General features: G+C 35.9%; 1 protein-coding gene across 3 annotated transcripts in view; it reads right to left on the reverse strand.

Moving 5' to 3' along the window:
* Nucleotides 1-21,511, reverse strand: part of LOC146133026 (uncharacterized) — a 64,847-nt gene that overhangs the window by 11,094 nt on the left and 32,242 nt on the right. The window contains exons 7-12 of one of the 3 annotated variants that reach the window (XM_083397390.1): nucleotides 18,458-18,596; nucleotides 14,190-14,335; nucleotides 12,472-12,671; nucleotides 6,033-9,516; nucleotides 5,834-5,959; nucleotides 86-238 (exon numbers count right to left, since the gene is read on the reverse strand). In XM_083397390.1, the coding sequence (XP_083253516.1) occupies nucleotides 86-238; nucleotides 5,834-5,959; nucleotides 6,033-9,516; nucleotides 12,472-12,671; nucleotides 14,190-14,335; nucleotides 18,458-18,596 (4,248 nt within the window). Of the gene's footprint in view, nucleotides 1-85; nucleotides 239-5,833; nucleotides 5,960-6,032; nucleotides 9,517-12,471; nucleotides 12,672-14,189; nucleotides 14,336-14,920; nucleotides 15,587-18,457; nucleotides 18,597-21,511 lie in introns of those variants that run through there. The other 2 variants (XM_083397392.1, XM_083397391.1) reach the window with 2 other exon arrangements.

Raw genomic sequence — 21,511 nt, forward strand, 5'->3', positions numbered from 1 at the left:
TAAATCATTAACAAAAAAAAATTCCAGATTACTTACAGACACATAGTGTATGTTAATAAGCTTTCGGTAAAAAACAAAGAGCAACCTGCATTCCTGATGAACCAGATTGTGTAGATACTTGGTTAAGACAGATAGGAGTAACCACCAAAGGTTGTGGGTGAACACAAAGCGCACGCGAAATTCGTTTGGTTGGGGATTCCACTTGAACAGATCCACTGCTTATTGTTGGTGTTATAATCTATAACGTTAACGCTTGATCATTTGTCTACTATGCATCAGATGAAATTCAGACTACAGGACTACCAGTGCTTCAAGAATATAAATCCAATATTTGATTTATTATGAGTCAAAACATTCTTCCAGCAAATTATCTGGAATGTAAATTTATTATTTCCAAGTGTGAAGTTTCTACAAGTTCATTGTACATTTACCTCCTTATTAATACAACATTTAGTTTGTATAATAAACCTATATGAGTCAGCATTAAAATAAAACCAAATGACATACTAGGTTAGTAAATTTGTGTGTTTTTAAGAAAATGCAATATAAACTTTCACATAAAATTTTGGTCCAAATTTACTGATTATGATATATCTGTAGGAGTAAAACTTTGGCATATCTCTGCACACTACCAAGGACATTCCGGAAATCATCTTATTCTGTTTGTGAGTGATTCATCTCAAAATAAAGCATGACCTTCATGGATTTAGCCAAAAAGTGGTACACCCACTAAGCACTAAATATTTACACTTTGTTCCAAATTTTGTTGAAATTGGACCAGTACTTTTCGAGATAACACACTTTCAATTTAAGCAATATAGCCACTAGATGGCGATATATATTCTGTATTTTTGGTAATACCCTGGTCGATTTTATCGCTGTAACTTTAGTACTTTATTAAAAAATCTGAAATTACAACCGAATAAACATTTTTTTTGTTACATTTAAAGGGTCTATAACGCAAAAATCTCATTTAAAACAATCTTTTCGGCCAAATGTGGACTATATTATAATGATGCATAAAACGCCAAAACTGGAGTGAAATAATTATAGAGTAAAGTTTAGGAGATTTTTTTTTGTAGTAACATTTGGTATGATTGCTAAACACTTCTATGTCGCTTCAATGTACTATATCGGGTGGTACAAGGTTGACTTAATCGTGGGCCATAATATTTATTGCATATTTGCAACATTTTTTGTATATTCAGGAGCGGATCAATTTTTTTCTTTTGGTCGGGGCATGAAATGTTTGAAGATCACGTCACAAAGTAACATCGAAAGACATATAAGCTCTAGAAACTTGTTTCTATCGTCAAACTTGTGCGCAAATAAAATCGAATGTTATGAGACTGGGGAATATGGTGTGAGCAAAGTACAAAGAATTCGCATCTTTAACAAATTTTAATTTAGAAGCGCAGAATGTTCGCGTTAAGACAGATGTAGAGTACTACATAATCGCTAAATTACAAAGACGTTATCAGTTCGCGCAAAAAGGTTTTATTAACCAGATCAATCTGGCTGAAATTGCATCTTGGAAAGGGTCAGGGCATTTAGCCTAAAGTCACAGTAAAAACCTATAGGACAATACTTTCTAGCAACGCAATATATTTTTTCATACATTTGATTTAAAATGCAAACAAATTATAAGTTGGAAAAACAGCCATTTTAGAAGGAAAGTGCCATGTAGGACGCACAGCGGCATCTCTCAAACCGGTCTTACACATACCAAAAATTAGGCGTTCTTGCCACCTCCTTGGTCTGAATTTGGTGAGCGATAGGAAACTGGTTTATTTCATTGTATAACCGGAAAAATATGATCATAACCAAACAATTGCAGTATGCTTACTGTTCGTTGGTCACTCAGATTTCTTTGAATAAACCCTTAAACGTACGCATTGCAATAATTTAACAGTGCTTAGCGGGCCACGAACAATGATATCGCGGGCCACATTAGGCCAGGCAAATTTTGCAGTTAAAAACAGAAAGACACAGTTTGAAATAGCAGAAAACTAATTATAATGATTTAATCTTTTAATCTTTAATTAAAGGGTTTCTGTTGCTCAGTTTTGTTGGTTTCTGTTTGCTCAGTTTAATGGAATTCAGAAGAAGGGGATGAACCAGCAGGATGTAAATACTTGACATGGACGTTATCTATTTCACTGCTGGAACTTATTACAATTTCGAGCCACCATTGGTTATCATACTCTACAGATATATATCCCACTATATCTTTCAGAGAAATGTCCTCTAAACAATGTGGGGATGACACTTGTTTTTGCAGAATATTGCAATAGAAGGCATATTCCTTTACCATGATATGTACTTCTGAATTTAAGAGTTAGGGATGTTCAAAGTAGAATCCCAAGGTATTCTAGAATAGTAGGTTTCGAATCTAGAATAACGAATCCAGAATTTTGAATCTTTATGTAATATGTTGAGGAATTTTTACAATTTATGAATATTTGGCATCTGTATGACAACACAATAATGTAAGTACAACATTTTATTTAAAATAATCGAATATTTTTGAAAAAAAAAAGAAAAAAAAAATGAAAAAAATATGAACAAAAACATAACATAATGAACATACAACAAAAATTAAAAAAGTACAAAATGCATTGAGGAAAAAGAATGCATTCTACAATAAAAATTTGTTGCAATTCAAAACATTTAGTTCTTCTAAATGCTTTCCAGTAAGCCTTGAACGTAGCTTACTGGAGGTTATGCCAGCACTTGAAAATGAATGTTCTGATGACGCAGAGAAGGAAGGTATTGCAAAGTATATTTTGGCAATTTGTTTAAGGTTAAGCCTTGAACGTAGCTTACTGGAGGTTATGCCAGCACTTGAAAATTAATGTTCTGATTACGCAGAGAAGGAAGGTATTGCAAAGTATATTTTGGCAATTTGTTTAAGGTTTGGTCATTTTTGCTGGCATGCCACCATTTTAAAATGTCTACCGACACTTTACAGGCTTTAGCTTTGGCATATCGTGCCACATTTTTTCTTTCATTATCATAGTTTGACTCATCATTGCTGGAATTCCCAGCTTCAGCCTCAAGAGCCACGAGGCCAGCAACCAGGTCTATTTGAGCTGGAGGTATTTCAGTGGATGTGATGCTGTACCACTTTCTACCATCTCCGACACCTCTGACTCTGACTCTATAGAGGTTTTAACCAGGTAAAATATCATATATTTCATGTACAGCATAGAATGATTCTGAAATCCAAGATATCTTGCGACCTGCCTGCTATATACATTGTCTTAAAGAATGGATTGTTCTTGAATCCTCATCTGTTGTGCTGAGTTTTTCATGTAATCCTTTGACAATGGGAACCACACTTGCACTGGACACATACTTTTCTTTCTTCTTCATCAAAACTATGTCTATGCTTCTCAACCGCAATGACAACAATGCAATACAGAATTCCTTAGCACCAACGTGAAACTTAACATACAAAGTGTTTTTTAACATGAGTCCAAAGCCTAATCGAGTGGTCAGTCCAAATACTTCACACACGGCCTTCTGAAAAACGCACTTAGGAATGAAATTTATGTAGCACCAACGCAAAGCGAACATTAAACTGCAAAGTCAGCATATTTTATGACTACCATGAGACCCCAGTCCAATCGCGCGGTCAGTCCAAATACGTCACACATGGCCTTATAAAAAGCGCTCTTTGAAATAAAATTTATATCGCTTCCAATTAACCGATATAAATAGCAAAATTGCATTCGAATCCAGTTTGGATTTTTGTTAGTTGGCTCTAGCAGCTAGTCATTTAACAGTGCCATCCAGCCCATTGCATGGTCCCTTTCCATGAGATGTGGCAAAAAAGTTCCATTCTGCATTAACTCCAAAGTAATTCCTGTGATTTATCAAATTAATGAAGTTTTTCTTATTGTTATTTTGTGATGATGCCACATCAGTGAAAAGAGTGGTTTTATAGAATTTTGCCTTCAAGGAATTGTACCAGGTGTTTCTGGAAACAATGCACTGCTGTTGTGTCCGGTTTCAAATAGGGATGTTCAAAAAAGAATCCCAGGTGATTCTAAAACTTAAGGTTTCGAATCTATAATACTAAATCCAGAATATTGAATCCTAGTATATTTTTGTTAAATTATTTAACTTTGATTTTGTTTTGGGGGGGATTAGTCTTAATATACCCTACATGGCATATCTACTTCTTCTTCTGTGTGTTAAACACGGAGCTATGTTGACGAGAGCCATTCCAGAGTGTGAAAAGTTTTTCTTATTCCATCTCTGATGCCATCTCTGACGACCTGTAACATCTTTGCCTGGGCAGCAAAGGAGTGTCTTGATTTTAGGCGCTGACGGCAAGTCCTCTCTGTGACAAGTTTGTGCAGTAGATATTCTTCGGTGCAGAGCGCTTTTCTACAGAGGGCCAGGGTCGCTGGCTCTTGGCGGATGTCAGGTGGTGCTATGCCGGCCAGCACGGGCAGCTGCTCGGTTGGCAGCCAGATATGACGCGCAACACACTATTAAGGGTAGTGTCGACCTTCTTTTCACGGCACCACACAGGGGCAGAGTACTCGCTAAGTTATCATGAGACGCAAAGTAATTGGTCAGCCTAAACCAAGGTGACACTGCACTACAAGGCTACGTTTAAAGCAAGCACTATTAATGCGACAGGCTTTGATCTAAACTTGCCACTCTTGTATGTACAATTAGGCGAAACCATTAGCGGTAAAATATTAAGTTTTTAGTTCCAATCACCCGAAAATAAACGGCAAAATGGGATATGAATCCTATTTGGATTCGAATTTGCTTATTTTTTATTAAGCTTTATTTATTTAAGTTTTGTGTGCCGTGCAATTTTATGATATAAACAATATTTTATGAATTTATTTTTTAAGATGAGATGTTTTAATGAACCCTCAAAGGTTAATGATATAATTTTGTTTACTTTATTATAAATAAAAAATTATTAGAAAGAGCAATAGTTCGGCCTTACCTTTACCTTCAAAAAGAGCCCAAAATTGTAGAAATTCAATGAGAAATGGGAGAGATATTACCAAAAACACAAAATACATATCGCCAATTGTTACAAAATCAAGGCATTTTCAAAGTGCGATATCTCAGAAAGTACTTCACCAATTTTTATAAAACATACGGGTATTTTGTCATTTCTAAGCTGCTGTGTGAATTTTATTAAATTTGAAAAAGGTCTGGTCACAAATGTGATTTAAATTGGGTGATTTAATATGAAATCACTCTTGTCTGTAACAAATTATTATTATCTTTTAAATATTTGGAACATGCAAGGCTGCTGGTAATGTCTTGCAATAAGCCTTTTTCTCTTCTCTTATTACTTTTTGGAAACATGTGAACAGAACGACAGACAGTTTAAAGTTTCTTTTACTACAAATTTATCTCAATTTACCAAAAAAATAATATTACAAACAAAACAAAAAAATCTAGTGAAAAACATATGTTTGGTCCACCTTTTTTCTTTGTTGGTGATGTCAAGATAAGCTGAACTTTAAAAAGACCAGCAGACATTAAAGCACACAGTTTGGCTAATGTAGAAAAAGAATTTAAATTTTCAAAAATAGTAAAGAAATTAATAAAAATGATTGAAAAGGTTGTCTTAACCATGTTGGGCCATTTAATGATATTAATTCAAGGCAATTAATTATATATAAACCTTAGTAATAAGAAATAAAGGTCTTTTGGAATTGGCTGGGACAGCCATACTCAAGTCCATCAATTCAGGAATAAAATACACCAAATTGTGAACTTCACTGTTAGGCATTCTTACTCAGAAAAGTTACAGAATCCCATGTTATGGTAGAAAATTGTGTAAACCAACCTGTATAGTCGATGGAGTGTCCAAAGGAGAGGACTTGCTTGTCTCACTGGATTGTGCTGTTACAGAAATTATTAAATCAGTTTTTCCACCAGATCTGACACGGTGTAGAGTTTGTTTGTTTTTCACCTGATTTTTTGAAAAAGTATACCATTTACAATATTTATTAAAAAACATATTTATATGCTCTAAAATTAAGTACCTGACCAATGGCCTTTAATTTACTCTCCATATCACTGTGTTCACTATTTTCTTCCTCTACATCAGATGGAGGGTCAACAACAAAGGTTGGAATAACAGATGGTGGAGCCATGGCATTTCCGGTATCTTCTTCAGTGGGTTTAGTTTTTTTAGATTTAGTTTGGAAGGAACTTGTTGAATCTTTTGATAAACCAGGTTGAATAGAATTTTCTGTACAAACTAAATTTTGATTGGCTATCTGAGTTGCCATTAAGTTATTTTGAGTGGAAATCACTTGCTCAGAGAAAGAGAACATTTGAGCAACCTCTGCAGTTGGAACAATCCCCGCACTATTTAGTGATGCACTTGGCGTAACAACTTGAATCTTTGATGGTGTCTGCAATGCATCATCTTTAACAGATTGTGAAATTGTAAGAGCTCTTGGTATCTGCTTTTCACCATCACTAGTGGACATAGCACATCCATCATTAAGTTTGCTTCTTTTTGGTTGTTCAGGTGCAAAAAATACAGTGGGGGTGGAAAACCCTGCATTTGGCATAAAAGTAAAAAATTGTGGGGTAGATGTGAGTGAAATGTTTCCCTGGCCTGAAGTTGATTTTCGAACATGGGAAGAAGTAATCCGGCTTGATGGCGTCATTAGTGCAGCTGAATGAATAAAAACTGGAGTATTCAGTTGAGTCTGTGACGTACATGAAAATGAATCCGAAGAAACTGGGACAGGGAATACTGGAGTAATTCGCTGCAAAAGTGGAGCTTTCATATGAGCTAACTGCAAGGCATTGCCAACTAAAACAACACTGTCTTTTTGACTTTCTATCGATTTTCCTTGATGTATCATTTTATCTTTTGGCTTTTCAATATTTTCAGAATCCTCAATTTTAGGGTTTTGTTCCGAATCTTTATCATTAACAGGTTTGGGTTTTGTCTGCTTGCGACATCTGCGTTGCCCTTTTCCTATATCACAATCTGACAAAATAACTGGCGAGCCAGTTTTCATGTAAGCCGTTGGTGTAAATCCATCTTTTTCCCAATCCTGTGGGGTAAAATGGTGGAACCTTAACTTACCAGCCTTTTCACACCCTGTAGCACTGGTGTCAGCTTTTCGCTTTTTTCCTATTGGTGCAGGCAGCAGCTCTTTTACAGGGGAGTCCTCATCAACCGATGTGATCACGTCTGCTTGATTTGGTGAATCGCAATCATGTGTAGGGGTATTTAAAGGTTGTGTAGGAGTGTTAAGTTGATTAGGGGTATTGAGTGCTTCATTTGGAGTATTTAGCGGTTGGTTAGGAGTATGGAGTTGTTCTGTAGGTGACTTTCCTGAATTAGAAGATGGAGTTATGTGCTGAGTAGGAGTGTCTAGCACTGGTGTTGGAGTTTTTAGTTGCTGATGATTAGATTGGTTTTGACCTCCAGTAGATTCTTTCACAGTAACTATTATATTAGTATCATCAGTCCAACCAGCCGATGGCAAGCTTAAAACAGGTAATGCCTTTACATTTGTCAAATCTACCAATCCACCTTGCAATAATGATTCCGATATATATCCCAGGGATGATGCACTTTCCAAACTCCCTGAGTTTTTGGGCGGTGATTTCAGTTTTTCAACTTTTTCTTCTAAAGTTGGAGAGATGTTATCATCTTTCCTTATAGAATCATTTACTGGATTTAATTTATTTCCTTTATCCAGTGTAACACCTTGCATCCTAAGAGCAGCCATTCGACGGCTTATGTGCGCTGGTGGAAAACGGAAAACACTGTTGTCTAGTTTGTTAGTTGCCTGTGGACTACCAGACAAAGGTTCAGGATCACCGGTACTATTTGTACAACTGCTGGGTGGCAAACTTGGAGATTCAGAAGGTGTAAGTGGGGTCATTGGAGGTAAACACGGGCTATCTATTGTTGCACGAAGTCGGTCCCGGCTAAATCGCTTTGATCGATCACCAATAGAAGCACCTTTTGGAGAGGAAATTTGTTCACACTGACTTTCAGATTCTTTCAAACTTTCGGTAGTTTCATTTCCTTTAACTGTTGCTGGAAGAGGTGCTAGCGGAGGCATTAACCTTGTGGACTCTTTTCCTGGCTCAGATATTGCAGTCAAAACAACTGGTTCATTTATAATTTGTGTTGGCTGTGTCACATTTTTCATGTTGATTGGAGTACTAATCCAAGAATTCGAGGTAGAAGAGATTTGATCAACAATATTACCTGAAGCTTGCCAGTCAGGTAAAATGGCAAACTGCTGAGGCCTTAGTGACTGCTCATAGTATCTACCATCAGAATGAGTAGCATAATTAGTGGGATCTAAATAATACTTATCTCTTTGTTCCAGATCATTCTTAGTTAACAGACTTTCAGAGTTATTTTCTTGACCATGATTTGGATCATCAAGGGAAGTTGCAATCCATCCCACATTTGAAAATAGGTGACTTGGCTGCATAACTGCCACAGGTGTAAGTCCTGGAGTAAAGTAGGACTGCTGAGACGCATTATTGGGCAGAGCTAATTGTTGTCTTTTTTGTTCACTCAATAGTTGCTGATTTGAAGTTTCATAAGAAGAGTGTACCTCCACAGATTGACCAGCAGGCATGCTGGAGTCAACCATCGGAAACATAAAATGTTGTTGTTCCCCTGACCAGGTTTGCAAGTTTTTTTGTTCTCCACCTTCATTATTTTGTGAAAAATATGATGCGGGATACATTTGTATTGGAGTTAGAGGCATGCCCATTTGTTTCCAATTTTCAAAATCAAAACCACCCTTATCTTGGCTGTTTGGTAATGCTGGACTAAGCAGAAAAAATTGTGAAGATGTTGTGCCTCCTTCCTGCTCGCCCTGTGGTATTTCAGGCTGTTGAGTTTGAGCCAAAAAAAGTGGTGTCATTCCGGTATGAAAAATTCCATCCTGTGCATGATTTACATTTCCTGAAGCAGCGAGGTAATATGATGGCCGACTACTTTCACCAAACGTGTTTTCTGGCAAACTGGCAATGAAGGGGGCTGAATAGAACTTATCTTGATCCTCTCTTCGAAAACTTTGTATGTAGCTGTTATCCTGCAATTGCTGGTTGCTGCCTTCCTCATGATAAGTTTGTTGGCCTCGCTGGGCTGCTCTAGGTTGAATAATGACACTTCCACGAGACTGCAACTGATTTACTGTTGTCAGGGTATTTTTTTCTATAAAACCCTGTGACTGCATTGTTACAGGGACAGAAAATGATGAAGTATTCTCATAAATATCATTGTGTTGAGATAAGACAGGAGCAGATAGCCTAAAACCATGTCCTGACTGTTGAACATTGCTCAAAAGAGAATTTGAGTTATTGTCTGAAATTTGATAGGCCTGTTGCAGTTTTACAGCAATTTGCGGTTGTTCCTCATTACTGTTTGTGTAAGAAAGTCTGGATTCATAAGTTGTTCCATTCAAAGGTTGGTACAGAATAGGGTTGGTTTGTGTCGATGAACCAGGTTGTCGAAAGTGTGTTTCAAATCTGTAACATTTAGGCATTAACAACAATAATCAATCTACATATTTATTAAGCAAAATTATATATCTAAAAATAAAACTATTTGTTTTATAATAATAGCTACTTAATAGAAGTGTTTTCTGTGGTTTGGTCCTTAAAAATAGGATTGACAAAAAATTTATTAAAATTTGGTCATGATTTTGTATTGCTCACCACACAAAAGTTGGCACTCAATTCTGTAACATCTGGGCGAGCCCCTATTCGCTGGAGCAAAATCAAGCGGTATTGCTTGTTTTTTTACCACTTTTTTTTACCAGTTACGTAGTAAAACGCTAGATAAAGTTCAATAAATATGCAGTATACACTTTTTAAACAATGTGGAGTAAATATGTGTGTTCTTTGTTTTAATAAGTGGATCAAGGCTGCCAACTTACTAATGCAATATGTTTTGCATTTGAATGAGCTGAGTAATAAAAGCAATCCCAACGAACAGTGCAGGCAGTTGACAATGTTTCAGTGTTGTGGATGATGGCAGGCATTACCACCATAACTAAACAAAATGCCAAAAGTGAACTAGAGAAAACAGGGAAAACATGGATTTTATTGAAAAAAATAAAACACAATTCTCCCAAACGATATTAATGAAAAATAAAATCATCCAAGAAGCCTTGTGCTAACTCTGGGATATTTACCCACCTATTGCAATTACTGAAATAAAGAACAATAGATTTCTTTCTAGTGCAGAGGATATAGCATTTTACGAGGATCAAAACACCTCGCGAACACCAGAAGACACATAAAGCAGTGTTGTTTCTTTGGAACCGTCAACAATTGTTTTAACTGATTTTGTGACATTAAATGCTCCTAATAAATTAAGAGAATACTCACATTGATAAGTTTTAGACCAGGTCAAGACAAACACTGCCACATTGCCACAATGATAATGGCGCCTTTATCGAAGCTTGTAATGGAAACCCCAACGATTTTCTTTTATCTCAGCCTAGTACAGATATAGAATTCCAAAAAGATTACAAATATCTCACAACATATTTACCAAGGTTTCAGAAAATCAACCCTAGTACCAGTGGCAGGGCACAGACTAAGGCTTTATTTGAGCTTTTCAAGCTACTATAGAATTTGACACCACTGCTTTTAACAGTGGCTTAAAAGAGGTGCTGCCCCTTTTGGAAGAGTTAATCATCAAAAAGGAAGAGTTAATCACCAAAAAAAGGGCTTATACCTTGCAAAAAGCCAAATAGGTTAAAAGTGATCTTTACCTTCTTCATACTCAAGAAAAACAAACCAAAAGTGCATTTATAAGCAACAACTACAAAAAATGTGCGATAAACACTCTTGAACTATAGGAAGTCATTAACAAAGTTTCCCTTCTTGTCATTGACCTGGTGCTAGACAGCACTCGATGACGGAGTCAGACCCAAAGCTGTTCATAAAGATGAAAAAGATGGGCTACGAACATGATTTTGTAACCAGCTTGAGCGCTGTAACCAGTTGGTTGCCTTGTTTGATGTTCCAGCCTGGTTAAAAACAAATATTGGTTCCGGTGCTCCAATAAAAATCTAATGAATTTGGATACACCTAAGCCACATAAATTTTGCCTTTCAGTGATGCATTCATTGCAGCTGGTTGAGACTTTTAGTTTGTGACTGGTTGCAAAATAGAGACTTCAAAGTTGGAGCAAACTTTGTAAAAACTGTCAAAGTCGTTAATGATGCTACTAAGAGAATAGTCAAGTTAAACTCTGATTACTCAGCAGCGCTCTTGCCTCCTGCAAGTCGTAGAAGAATATCGGTGATTGGTCTTCCAGACAAAATCAACCCTTGTAAAAAAATATTTTTTTGGCTAATTTGGACTGCTTCGTAGTGTTGTATATGGTATTCGTTGTTAAGAAATTACAAATAACATTTTGCAACACTGTTTGGGGTTCTTAACAATACAATAAAGCCACTTTAGCAAATTTTTTCGATACTAGGGAAATTCCAAAAATTTGATGATTGCCTGCTAAACTTTCACGTTGAGTGATAAAACAACATGACCAATTTTCATTGATTTTTTATAAATCCTATTTTTAAATCCAAACCACAGGAAAAACTTTGATTAGCTAAAACCATTTAAAAATTTTTAAAAAACTGAACAGTCATAACTGTTGAAAACCTTGGAAGCAGATTACAAAATATAATGAGTAGGGATATGGATACTTGCCATTTGAGTAGAATTGCAATACCTGAATGTTTTTACAAAAAGTCAAGATTTGATCTGATCCCTTAAAATCGTTGCTATGCTCAATAAGCAAAATGTGAAATTAAAACATTCAACGGCCATTTTTATGGTATTCGGACCAAATTTGCTTTATTGTTAAGAAATTTATTTACCTATAATTTAACACAAGGGGCCATAAAATCAAAAAATGGGGAGTTCCAAATTTTTAACTTAGAGAAATCTCAAATTTTCTGTTTGACGTTAATAAAATAAAAAATGAGGTCATAAAATAGGGATTGTAATGACGTTATTAAAAAATAATCAAACACAGCCAATTAACATCCAACGAAAGAAAACCTTGCATCAAAATTGCCTAGTTTGCAGTCGTTAACTTCAGGCGAAAAACCAAACCAAGATCATGAAATATGTGTGATTGATTTTGGTAGAATCATTTTTAGACTATCAGCAGGGCAGTTTCCTAAGTTCCATGAACAGGACTTTGTTAAATACAAGCACGTCCTTTTCAAGATGGAAATGTGTTTGAACACAAATTAGGACTGAAATTCTGATATTAACTTGGTATCACTTCTATACCTATACCATCTTAGCATCAAACGACTACCATAAGATATCTGTTCTGATCTGATATTATCGGATATCCCTAATAATGAGTAACATTTAGAAAGAATAAACTTAAGCTGTTTGTAACTGCTGAAAGGTATAAAAAATAACACAAAATAAACTCTAGCACAAGCAACTCACCTGTTATTATTTGTGTTTACATTGTTTACTTGTGTGTCATGTATTGAGTTATCAGCTGTGCGAGATATACTACGAGCATCATATGTAGATGGAAATCGATCCACACCTTGTGTTCCATAATAACTTATACTGTCCTTTTCCATTTTAACCTGGCTAGAGGAAGAACTCTTCGACTTAGATGATCCTTTGCTTGCCTTGTTCTGTAAATCATAACCATATTAGTTGATAAGCACGTTATAGAGTGGTAATATATTCCCATCTACAGTCCATGGTAATTTAAACCAAACATAACAAATTTTCCGCCATGGTTAACTAAACACAATAGTTTGATGGATTCAATGCCTGCACAATTAGTTGTTAGGGCAACCCGAAAATACCAGTCTCAAATTTTCTTGACCCAGCTACTTCTTGAGTTGCTTTTAATAGATTTTGTTTAACCTGTGTCTCTATAGCGATTTAAGGTTTAAAGTAAGTAGGCAGAAGTAGGATTACTTGCAAAAGTAATAAAAACAGAAAGTGGTCTCTATCTATTAAGATAAATCTGTGCTCTGCGTAAGTCATGTTACATTGCAAAAAGACTAAGCCTATAAGATCCGGAGAAAGTGTTAGTCTTGTTGTATTACATTAAGATGACAAAAGCAACTGGGGAACTTATTTATTTATTGGTCTTTCTATCGGTTTTTGTCCCCAACCCTGTCATAATCAGGTACTTAGCTTACTGTAATAATTACTAGTAAGCTGTATAATAGTTTTTGGTGAGACCCAACCAAAACTGCATGACATGTCATGACCTATTCAAAAGAAAAATTAAACCTAGAAGATAAGCACAAGGGGCAGATCCTGAGTTTTGTTAAGGGATAAAGATATTTTAATACAATGGGTTTTAACATTTTTGCTACTGTGCCTCCTCTTGGTAATTGCTCTGTGCCTTGCACCCGTCACTTATATATATTTATATCTAAAGTTTAATTCAGGAGGCATTCTGTATAGGGACACAACAAATTACTTGTGCTTTATATATTCCCTTTTGCTTGGTACGTGTTGTTTGCGATTAAAAGTATAAAACTAACAGGACAGAGTCTCACTTGTATATAATTTTTGTAAAAAACTTAAAACGTTACCAAATATACGCCGGTGTTAAAAATAGTAGGGTTTGGGCGATCCAAAGTGAATGGTCTTATAACCCAAGCCACTATTTGCAGACCCTTGTATTATACCAGGGGTCAAAAAAATTATTTTAAAAAGGTCCATATTTTCTTAGATGCTGTTTTACTGATTTTTTTAATTAAACATTATTATAAATGTCACCCAAAATTAGGCAGTGAGCTTCTTTAAAGGTTGACCTCTAGTCCAAACATCACTGAACTTTTTTGACAACAGACATTTTTATTCTTTTTTCACACACAAATTGTATTCTAAAATGTGACTTTTTTGAGAGTTTCTTGACTCACATAAAGGTGTCTAGGTTTTGCAATGTTTAACAGTGTTATTCAAAATTAATTCATTGTTTTCTGTTATTCCAGAAGTGTTAAAGGATTGGGTTAAACTTAAACTGTGTTTATTAGGCCATAACAAAAACAGTATTTGGTATGAGCTTACTAAAAGTATTTTACAAGATGCCCGAAAAACCTGCCCCGAATAATTTCACTCATGGGAATCATTTCTGCTAAAAGCCTACAGTTTAACAGTTTAACAGTTTTTTTATTAACCATTTATACCTTCCAATACTTTTTAAGGCCATGTTCTGGTAATGTTTTAGGATCCTTCTTGAGGTGGTCACGAACTCTTCGAATCTTCTTAAAACTACATCCAGTTACCCAGTGGACCAAATTTTGACAAAAGCTGTTTTGTCCATCTAAAGAAGCTGTATGAAAAACACAACATTACCAGCAGTTGGTTAACCAAAAATAGTGTTGTTTTTCAGCCTGGGGTTATGAATCCTTTAAGGGGCAAATGACAGAGATTTAAAAGATACACCGAAAAGCCATTGCAGACTCACCGCATCTGTCAATCAATGATGCAAGCAGAGCAGACTAGAAAAACAACTAGCCTGCAGTGAGGTTCGAACTCACGACCTCCGGAGATTTGCAGGCTCAGAAGGGAACGAGTCGAGAAACAACCATACGCCAATGCTTGCTCAATCTGTTAGTACAAGCAACTGCATAGCTCAGTTGGTAGAGCGACGGTCCTGGCATGACAGGAGGTCGTGAGTTCGAACCTCACTGCAGGCTAGTTGCTTTTCTAGTCTGCTCTGCTTGCATCATTGATCGACAGATTCGGTAAGTCTGCAATGGCTTTTTGGTGTACTAATAATACATAAGCTGTTATCGTTGGTCAAAAATCAGCTTCAGAAGGGCTAGATCTCAGTTGCAAGCACACATTTATGTGTGTACATATGTTTCATTGTATAATGATATGATACTGGCGATCCCCTTCATTATGAACTTACTTGTACTAACAGATTGAGCAAGCATTGGCGTATGGTTGTTTCCTTCTGAGCTTGCATAGCTCAGTTGGTAGAGCGGCGGTCCCGGCTTGACCGGAGGTCGTGAGTTCGAACCTCACTGCAGGCTAGTTGTTTTTCTAGTCTGCTCTGCTTGCATCATTGATTGACAGATTCGGTGAGTCTGTAATGACTTTTCGGTGCACTAATAATACGTAAGCCGTTATCGTTGGTCAAAAATCAGCTTCAGAAGGGCTAGATCTCAGTTGTAAGCACACATATATGTGTGTACATATGTTTCATTGTATAATGATATGATACTGGCGATCCCCTTCATTATGAAGTTGCTTGTTCTAACAGATTGAGCAAGCATTGGCGTATGGTTGTCTCTCGACTCGTTCCCTTCTGAACCTGCATAGCTCAGTTGGTAGAGCGACGGTCCTGGCATGACAGGAGGTCGTGAGTTCGAACCTCACTGCAGGCTAGTTGCTTTTCTAGTCTGCTCTGCTTGCATCATTGATCGACAATTTCGGTGAGTCTGCAATGGCTTTTTGGTGTACTAATAATACGTAAGCCGTTTTCGTTGGTCAAAAAGCAGCTTCAGAAGCGCTAGATCTCAGTTGTAAGCACACATATATGTGTGTACATATGTTTGATTATACAATGATATGATACTGGCGATACCCTTCATTATGAAGTTGCTTGTACTAACAGATTGAGCAAGCATTGGCGTATGGTTGTTTCTCGACTCGGTCCCGGCTTGACCGAGGTCGTGAGTTCGAACCTCGCTGCAGGCTAGTTGTTTTTGTAGTCTGCTCTGCTTGCATCATTGATCGACAGATTCGGTGAGTCTGCAATGTCTTTTTGGTGTACTAATAATACATAAGCCGTTATCGTTGGTCAAAATGCAGCTTCATAAGGGCTAGATCTCAGTTGTAAGCACACATATATGTGTGTACATATGTTTCATTGTATAATGATATGATACTGGCGATACCCTTCATTATGAAGTTGCTTGTACTAACAGATTGAGCAAGCATTGGCGTATGGTTGTTTCTCGACTCGGTCCCGGCTTGACCGAGGTCGTGAGTTCGAACCTCGCTGCAGGCTAGTTGTTTTTGTAGTCTGCTCTGCTTGCATCATTGATCGACAGATTCGGTGAGTCTGCAATGTCTTTTTGGTGTACTAATAATACATAAGCCGTTATCGTTGGTCAAAATGCAGCTTCATAAGGGCTAGATCTCAGTTGTAAGCACACATATATGTGTGTACATATGTTTCATTGTATAATGATATGATACTGGCGATACCCTTCATTATGAAGTTACTTGTACTAACAGATTGAGCAAGCATTGGCGTATGGTTGTTTCCTTCTGAGCCTGCATAGCTCAGTTGGTAGAGCGGCGGTCCCGGCTTGACCGGAGGTCGTGAGTTCGAACCTCACTGCAGGCTAGTTGTTTTTCTAGTCTGCTCTGCTTGCATCATTGATCGACAGATTCGGTGAGTCTGTAATGACTTTTCGGTGCACTAATAATACGTAAGCCGTTATCGTTGGTCAAAAATCAGCTTCAGAAGGGCTAGATCTCAGTTGAAGCACACATAAATGTGTGTATATATGTTTCAGATTTTAAGATATTATTATATATTCAGAGATTAGTTATGATGAAAGAAGCGAAAAAAGGGAGTGTTTCCTGTGCTGAATTAAATTATCTAACTAACTTATTAAACAGGAAAATATAATTTATTTACAAAACAATAACTAGACCAGCACTTCCAGTTAGTTGTGAGGTCTTTCAGGTGGGCCTTCCAAAGTTAGCAAGTCAATTAATTTTTGTTGGTGATAAACATGCAATTACTTTGTAACGTGTCAGTAAGGCATGACTAACAACTTATATCAATTATTTGCCATAAGACAAATTTCAGAGTTATTATTATCATAAGTTACTTTACGAATAAATAAATAGAATCTTAGGGAAGCGCATTCTAGCCTTTGTATGCCAAATGTAATATTTTATGATATGTGTCTCACGTAGGAATGTTCAAAGTAGAATCTCAAGGTATTCTAGAATAGTATGTTTCGAATCTAGAATAACGAATCCAGAATATTGAATCCTTATGTAATACACAACAATTTAAAGACAACATTTAATTTAAAATAATTGAAAAAAAGAAAGAAAAAACAAAAACATGTCAGTTATCAAAAACATAATCAGTTATTTATAAGGTAAGGCAACTCAAAACCAGGAGCCATCTCTTTTATCAAAATTTTAAAATGTTCTCTGACTACAAGGTTTATTGGTTGTAATCTCCAACAATCACATTTGTTATTAGTTTTGATTAGGGGTGACTTTGGTGCGAACATATGGGGTCAATCTGGTTTGTCTGCTTGTTGTTTGTATTGATTCTTCTGACCTGTGAAGTCAGAACAATGGTTTTCTTACACTTTACCAAAATTAACAGTGGATGTTTTTTTCACGTCCTTTAATAAAATGCCATTGCTATTGCAATAGACAAGCTAACCATTACAATTTGTGACATGATTTAAAAAAATGTGACATCATTTTGTCGGTCCGGTGCAGTAAAATGTTCCCAAACACCCGCATGTGGCATTTCTTTCCACTTAGTCAAAACTCTGTGCTTTTCAACCGCAATGACAACAAATGGTGATACATGCAATGCCTCAGCACCAAGAACAAGGCCTTCTGAAACATGCACTTTGGAATGAAATTTATATCGCGTAGTAATTTGGATTCGGATCCAAGGATCCGATATTCTACTTCGAACATCCCTAGTGTCAAGAGTGCTTTTTGCCTCAAATAAGCAATTGATACATGACATTTATGTAGTGCTTGTTAATGTTCCGCCCAGCGTCTGTCACATCCTCTAAAGTGGGAGAATGCCCTATTATCTGTAATCGTTCATTGCACGCATTGGATAGGATTATTACTGGCGTCTTGGTGCCAGGGAATGTCGGGTAAATACAGGTAATTGTGAAAATTACTTGGCTGTTTGAAATAAAACATTGTTTTTTATTTGGTGGTATCACATTATTTTTGTCTATCTAAATATTGCGTTGTTAGGAGTAGTAGTATTGGTTGCTGGAAGTTGTTGCCAAATGGATTTAGTGTTAAAATATTAAGGTTTTGACTCGCATTAACTTCGAAACAAATATACATTTATTGATGCGATTTGGTAACATACTAATCAATATCTAAAACAATATACTTGGATTTAACAGGTATTTATTAGACAGATTATTTTACACAGCCAATAGAACTTGCGGTTAAGCCTTTCCCAAACAATTTCGGTTAACTTATAATCTTTAACAATATTACTCAGTAAGGACATAACACACATCTTATTGTGGGGAACTGAAATAAATTCCCAGTAATAGTGGCTAGATTAAATAGGTTAAACAAATTGGTGATGGTGTGTAGCAATGTATATAATGTTGATAAGCACTGGTTCAGACTATGTTTGTAACAGCTGACACAACATTGTAAATAGGAAACAATAACACAATGAAGCCACTTCTCGTGTTACCTGATGCAAGAAGAACTTCTGCAACAATTTCTTGTGCAACCCTTTGGCCACTTCCTTCCAATCTTTGGCGCCAGTCAACAATTTTATCAAAATGTTGTTTTACAAGCCAACTAATACAGTTGCGGCAACAGCATTGGCTCTGCAGGGAAACATTGGAATTCATAAGACCAAAACAACCTTAAAGCTATGCCAGATTTGAGTAAATGTAATCAACCACTAGAATATACAAGTCACAAAGTTGTTAAATCTTTAAAACGAGTGTTTATATTTTAAAATTTCCTTGCGCTACAATTTTCTAAATGTATACAAGTGTAAAATTGCAATTGACGAAGGCATGTCTCCATTTTTACATCATACCACACCACTACGATATTAAACAGGCTTTAGGTTGGCTGAACATAAAAAAAAATTAGATAACAAAAATCCGAAAGTTCCTTGGCTAGTTTTGCCCAATTAGGAAATTCCACTAAAATATTAAATTTGCATTTTTTCTCAAAAAAAAGTATAGTTAGGGTGTCTCTTAATATACAAGTGCAAAAACTCCTTCGTAATGCCTTTTTACAGAACTCAAAAGAAAATTGTTAAACCATATCTTACTTCTTTATCAAAAAAGATGCAGTGGATATGCTAATATCTATTTATAACATAACGCCGTATTCTATAAATAAAGGCCTTTCTATTCACAGTAACCACAGACCAACAGTGTTGAAATTAATACAACAGTCGAAATTAAAACAACTATTTTTCAGTCAAAATATGGTTTAAAAATCTGTTTATGATTCCCAAACATCTTGTATGGCTTATAGCAAGTTTACCAAATGGTAAGTTAATATAGCAAACCACTATACAAATTAACCTGTCTTGAGTAGCACCATTAATAACTCAACTTTGTCTAAAAAAAACAATCACCTTTCATGACACCCATTTGACGAGAGAAAGATAAATCAGAAAAACTCTAATCCAGTTACCTAATTGTTTAGTCAGGGCTTTCCGAACTTTTCAGTCTGCAGAATTTTTAATTCATTAAAGGTTTTGCGCAACAATTTATATTTGACAATTATAAGCTACTTTTGTTGGCTGCTTTTACACAATGTTGTTACAGTATTGTGCACTTGTCAACTTTTACTTTTAAAGTCAATCGAATCACATTTTTTAAATATAATTTGAAAATAAAACAAAATGCCATGGTCTACACCAGTTCTCCGCAACCAGTGTGCCGCGAGACCATGCCAGGTGTGCCACGTAACGATAGAGAAAAAAATACTGTGTTTACAGTCGACCAGACAAGAAACGAAAAACGACGTTTGGTGATTTTGGTTTCTTATAAGCTTAAGACGAGTGACCTAATTACATTAAAAACATTGAAGCTTTCTGCGATTCAAACCTTGACAAAAATGAACAAAAAACGATAATATCACTAACGAAAAGGGGGGGGGGGTCCAAACACCCAAGTCACAATATAAAACAATCACAGCAATTACAACAACTAACATTTACTTCTAATTTTGGAACATTAAACTATAGTGGAGACTATCATTCACATAATTATATAGCTTGGTGTAAAGAAGCAAAAGCTAGCTCACCAACGGACACTTATATGCAGTAATGCCCTTTTCTACTATGAAGCTTGAAGCTAATCTATTTTTAGAGTTTCCATTCGGATTCAAATCCAAGGATGCAATGTTCTACTGGGAACATTCATACTTGGGAAAAATATATGTTCTTTAACGACTATTCAATATGTAAAACAATTTTTTACGAAGATATTAAAAGACTCCATGGCAACACTGGGGATTTTACAGTTCCAAAGGATAGAAGTTAAGATATAAAACTTCACAAATTTGTTTTTTTCCCAAGATTTCCTTTTATGGTAATTTGCTGCTTAGGATATCTTTCCTCATATAATCTTAAATTACCACATTTTTATAAAATAATACCAATTTATGGTGTTTTCTGTGACCCTTCAATGTTACAATGTTATGGCCAACTTTACCTTTGACTTATACTAAAACTCTTTGTAAGCAACCTAGTGGTGCACAGATAAGACAGTTTAGTAGTATCAACTGTATAGGATTAATTCCTGTTTTAAGTTTGATTACAAAGGAGTAACCTTTATTATTTTAAGGGTTACACTACATCTTTGGTGATATTAGACGTCTGCTATTATGGCTCAAAACAAGTCTGAAGTGGTTTATTTACTTTAATTTTACATAGTTATATCTACATAATAAAAGAGAAAGTTTGTGTGTCAGCATGTTCGCCTGGTCGGTCGCTGGCAAAGTCATCGTTAACTAACAAAAGGACCGGTATCAAGCAGGTCTAAACAATTGCTGCTACAACCTAAAGTTTGACGTCTGAGAGTTATTCTTAATTGACAAATGTTACGGGTTGCGTTACTCAAAATATGCATGACATGCTTAGCCAAGTGATGTGTGATATAGTCGATTATTTAGTCGTACCATTTCAAAACATCACGGAGCATAGTACTTTGTTTGCATGTTAAATACAAAGGGGTGCATGCGACTTCTCGCTAAACCTCTGGGCGTATAAGGGTAGAAAGTTTCCAAACATTTATAGGGCAATAACCTGCGTGGCCGCAAAAATCAAGACAAGTACATTGCCTTGGTAAAAATCACTTTCATGTGGAAAAATTTATACTTTTATGTTTAATAGCTTTTTGCAGTTTGTTTAACCACGTAAATGGAGCATAAGTTTATTGCAGCGTTTCCTTAACATTCTTTCATCCCTAACATTCTTTCATGAGGAAGTAGGACTCTTACACAGACAACATACAACAACCCTAACCAAGTATAAACTACGCAACACGACTTTTTTATGTTTGTTAGTAATTTTTGATTGACATATGTCACAGGTTTTCGTTACGTAAAATATGCAGATGTGTTTAGCCAAGGTTGTGTATTTAGTAGCTCCAATTTAAAAAACACACAATGTTGCAATTTGGTTTGATGTTAAATATATTTTTTTAAATTATCAGCTATAACATGAAATTTCTATTTAGTGGCACACAGTGCGAACGTTTAGTAATACGCAAAT

Source organism: Ascidiella aspersa, chromosome 9 (assembly GCF_963924565.1).
Source record: "Ascidiella aspersa chromosome 9, kaAscAspe10.2, whole genome shotgun sequence".
NCBI lineage: Eukaryota > Metazoa > Chordata > Ascidiacea > Phlebobranchia > Ascidiidae > Ascidiella > Ascidiella aspersa.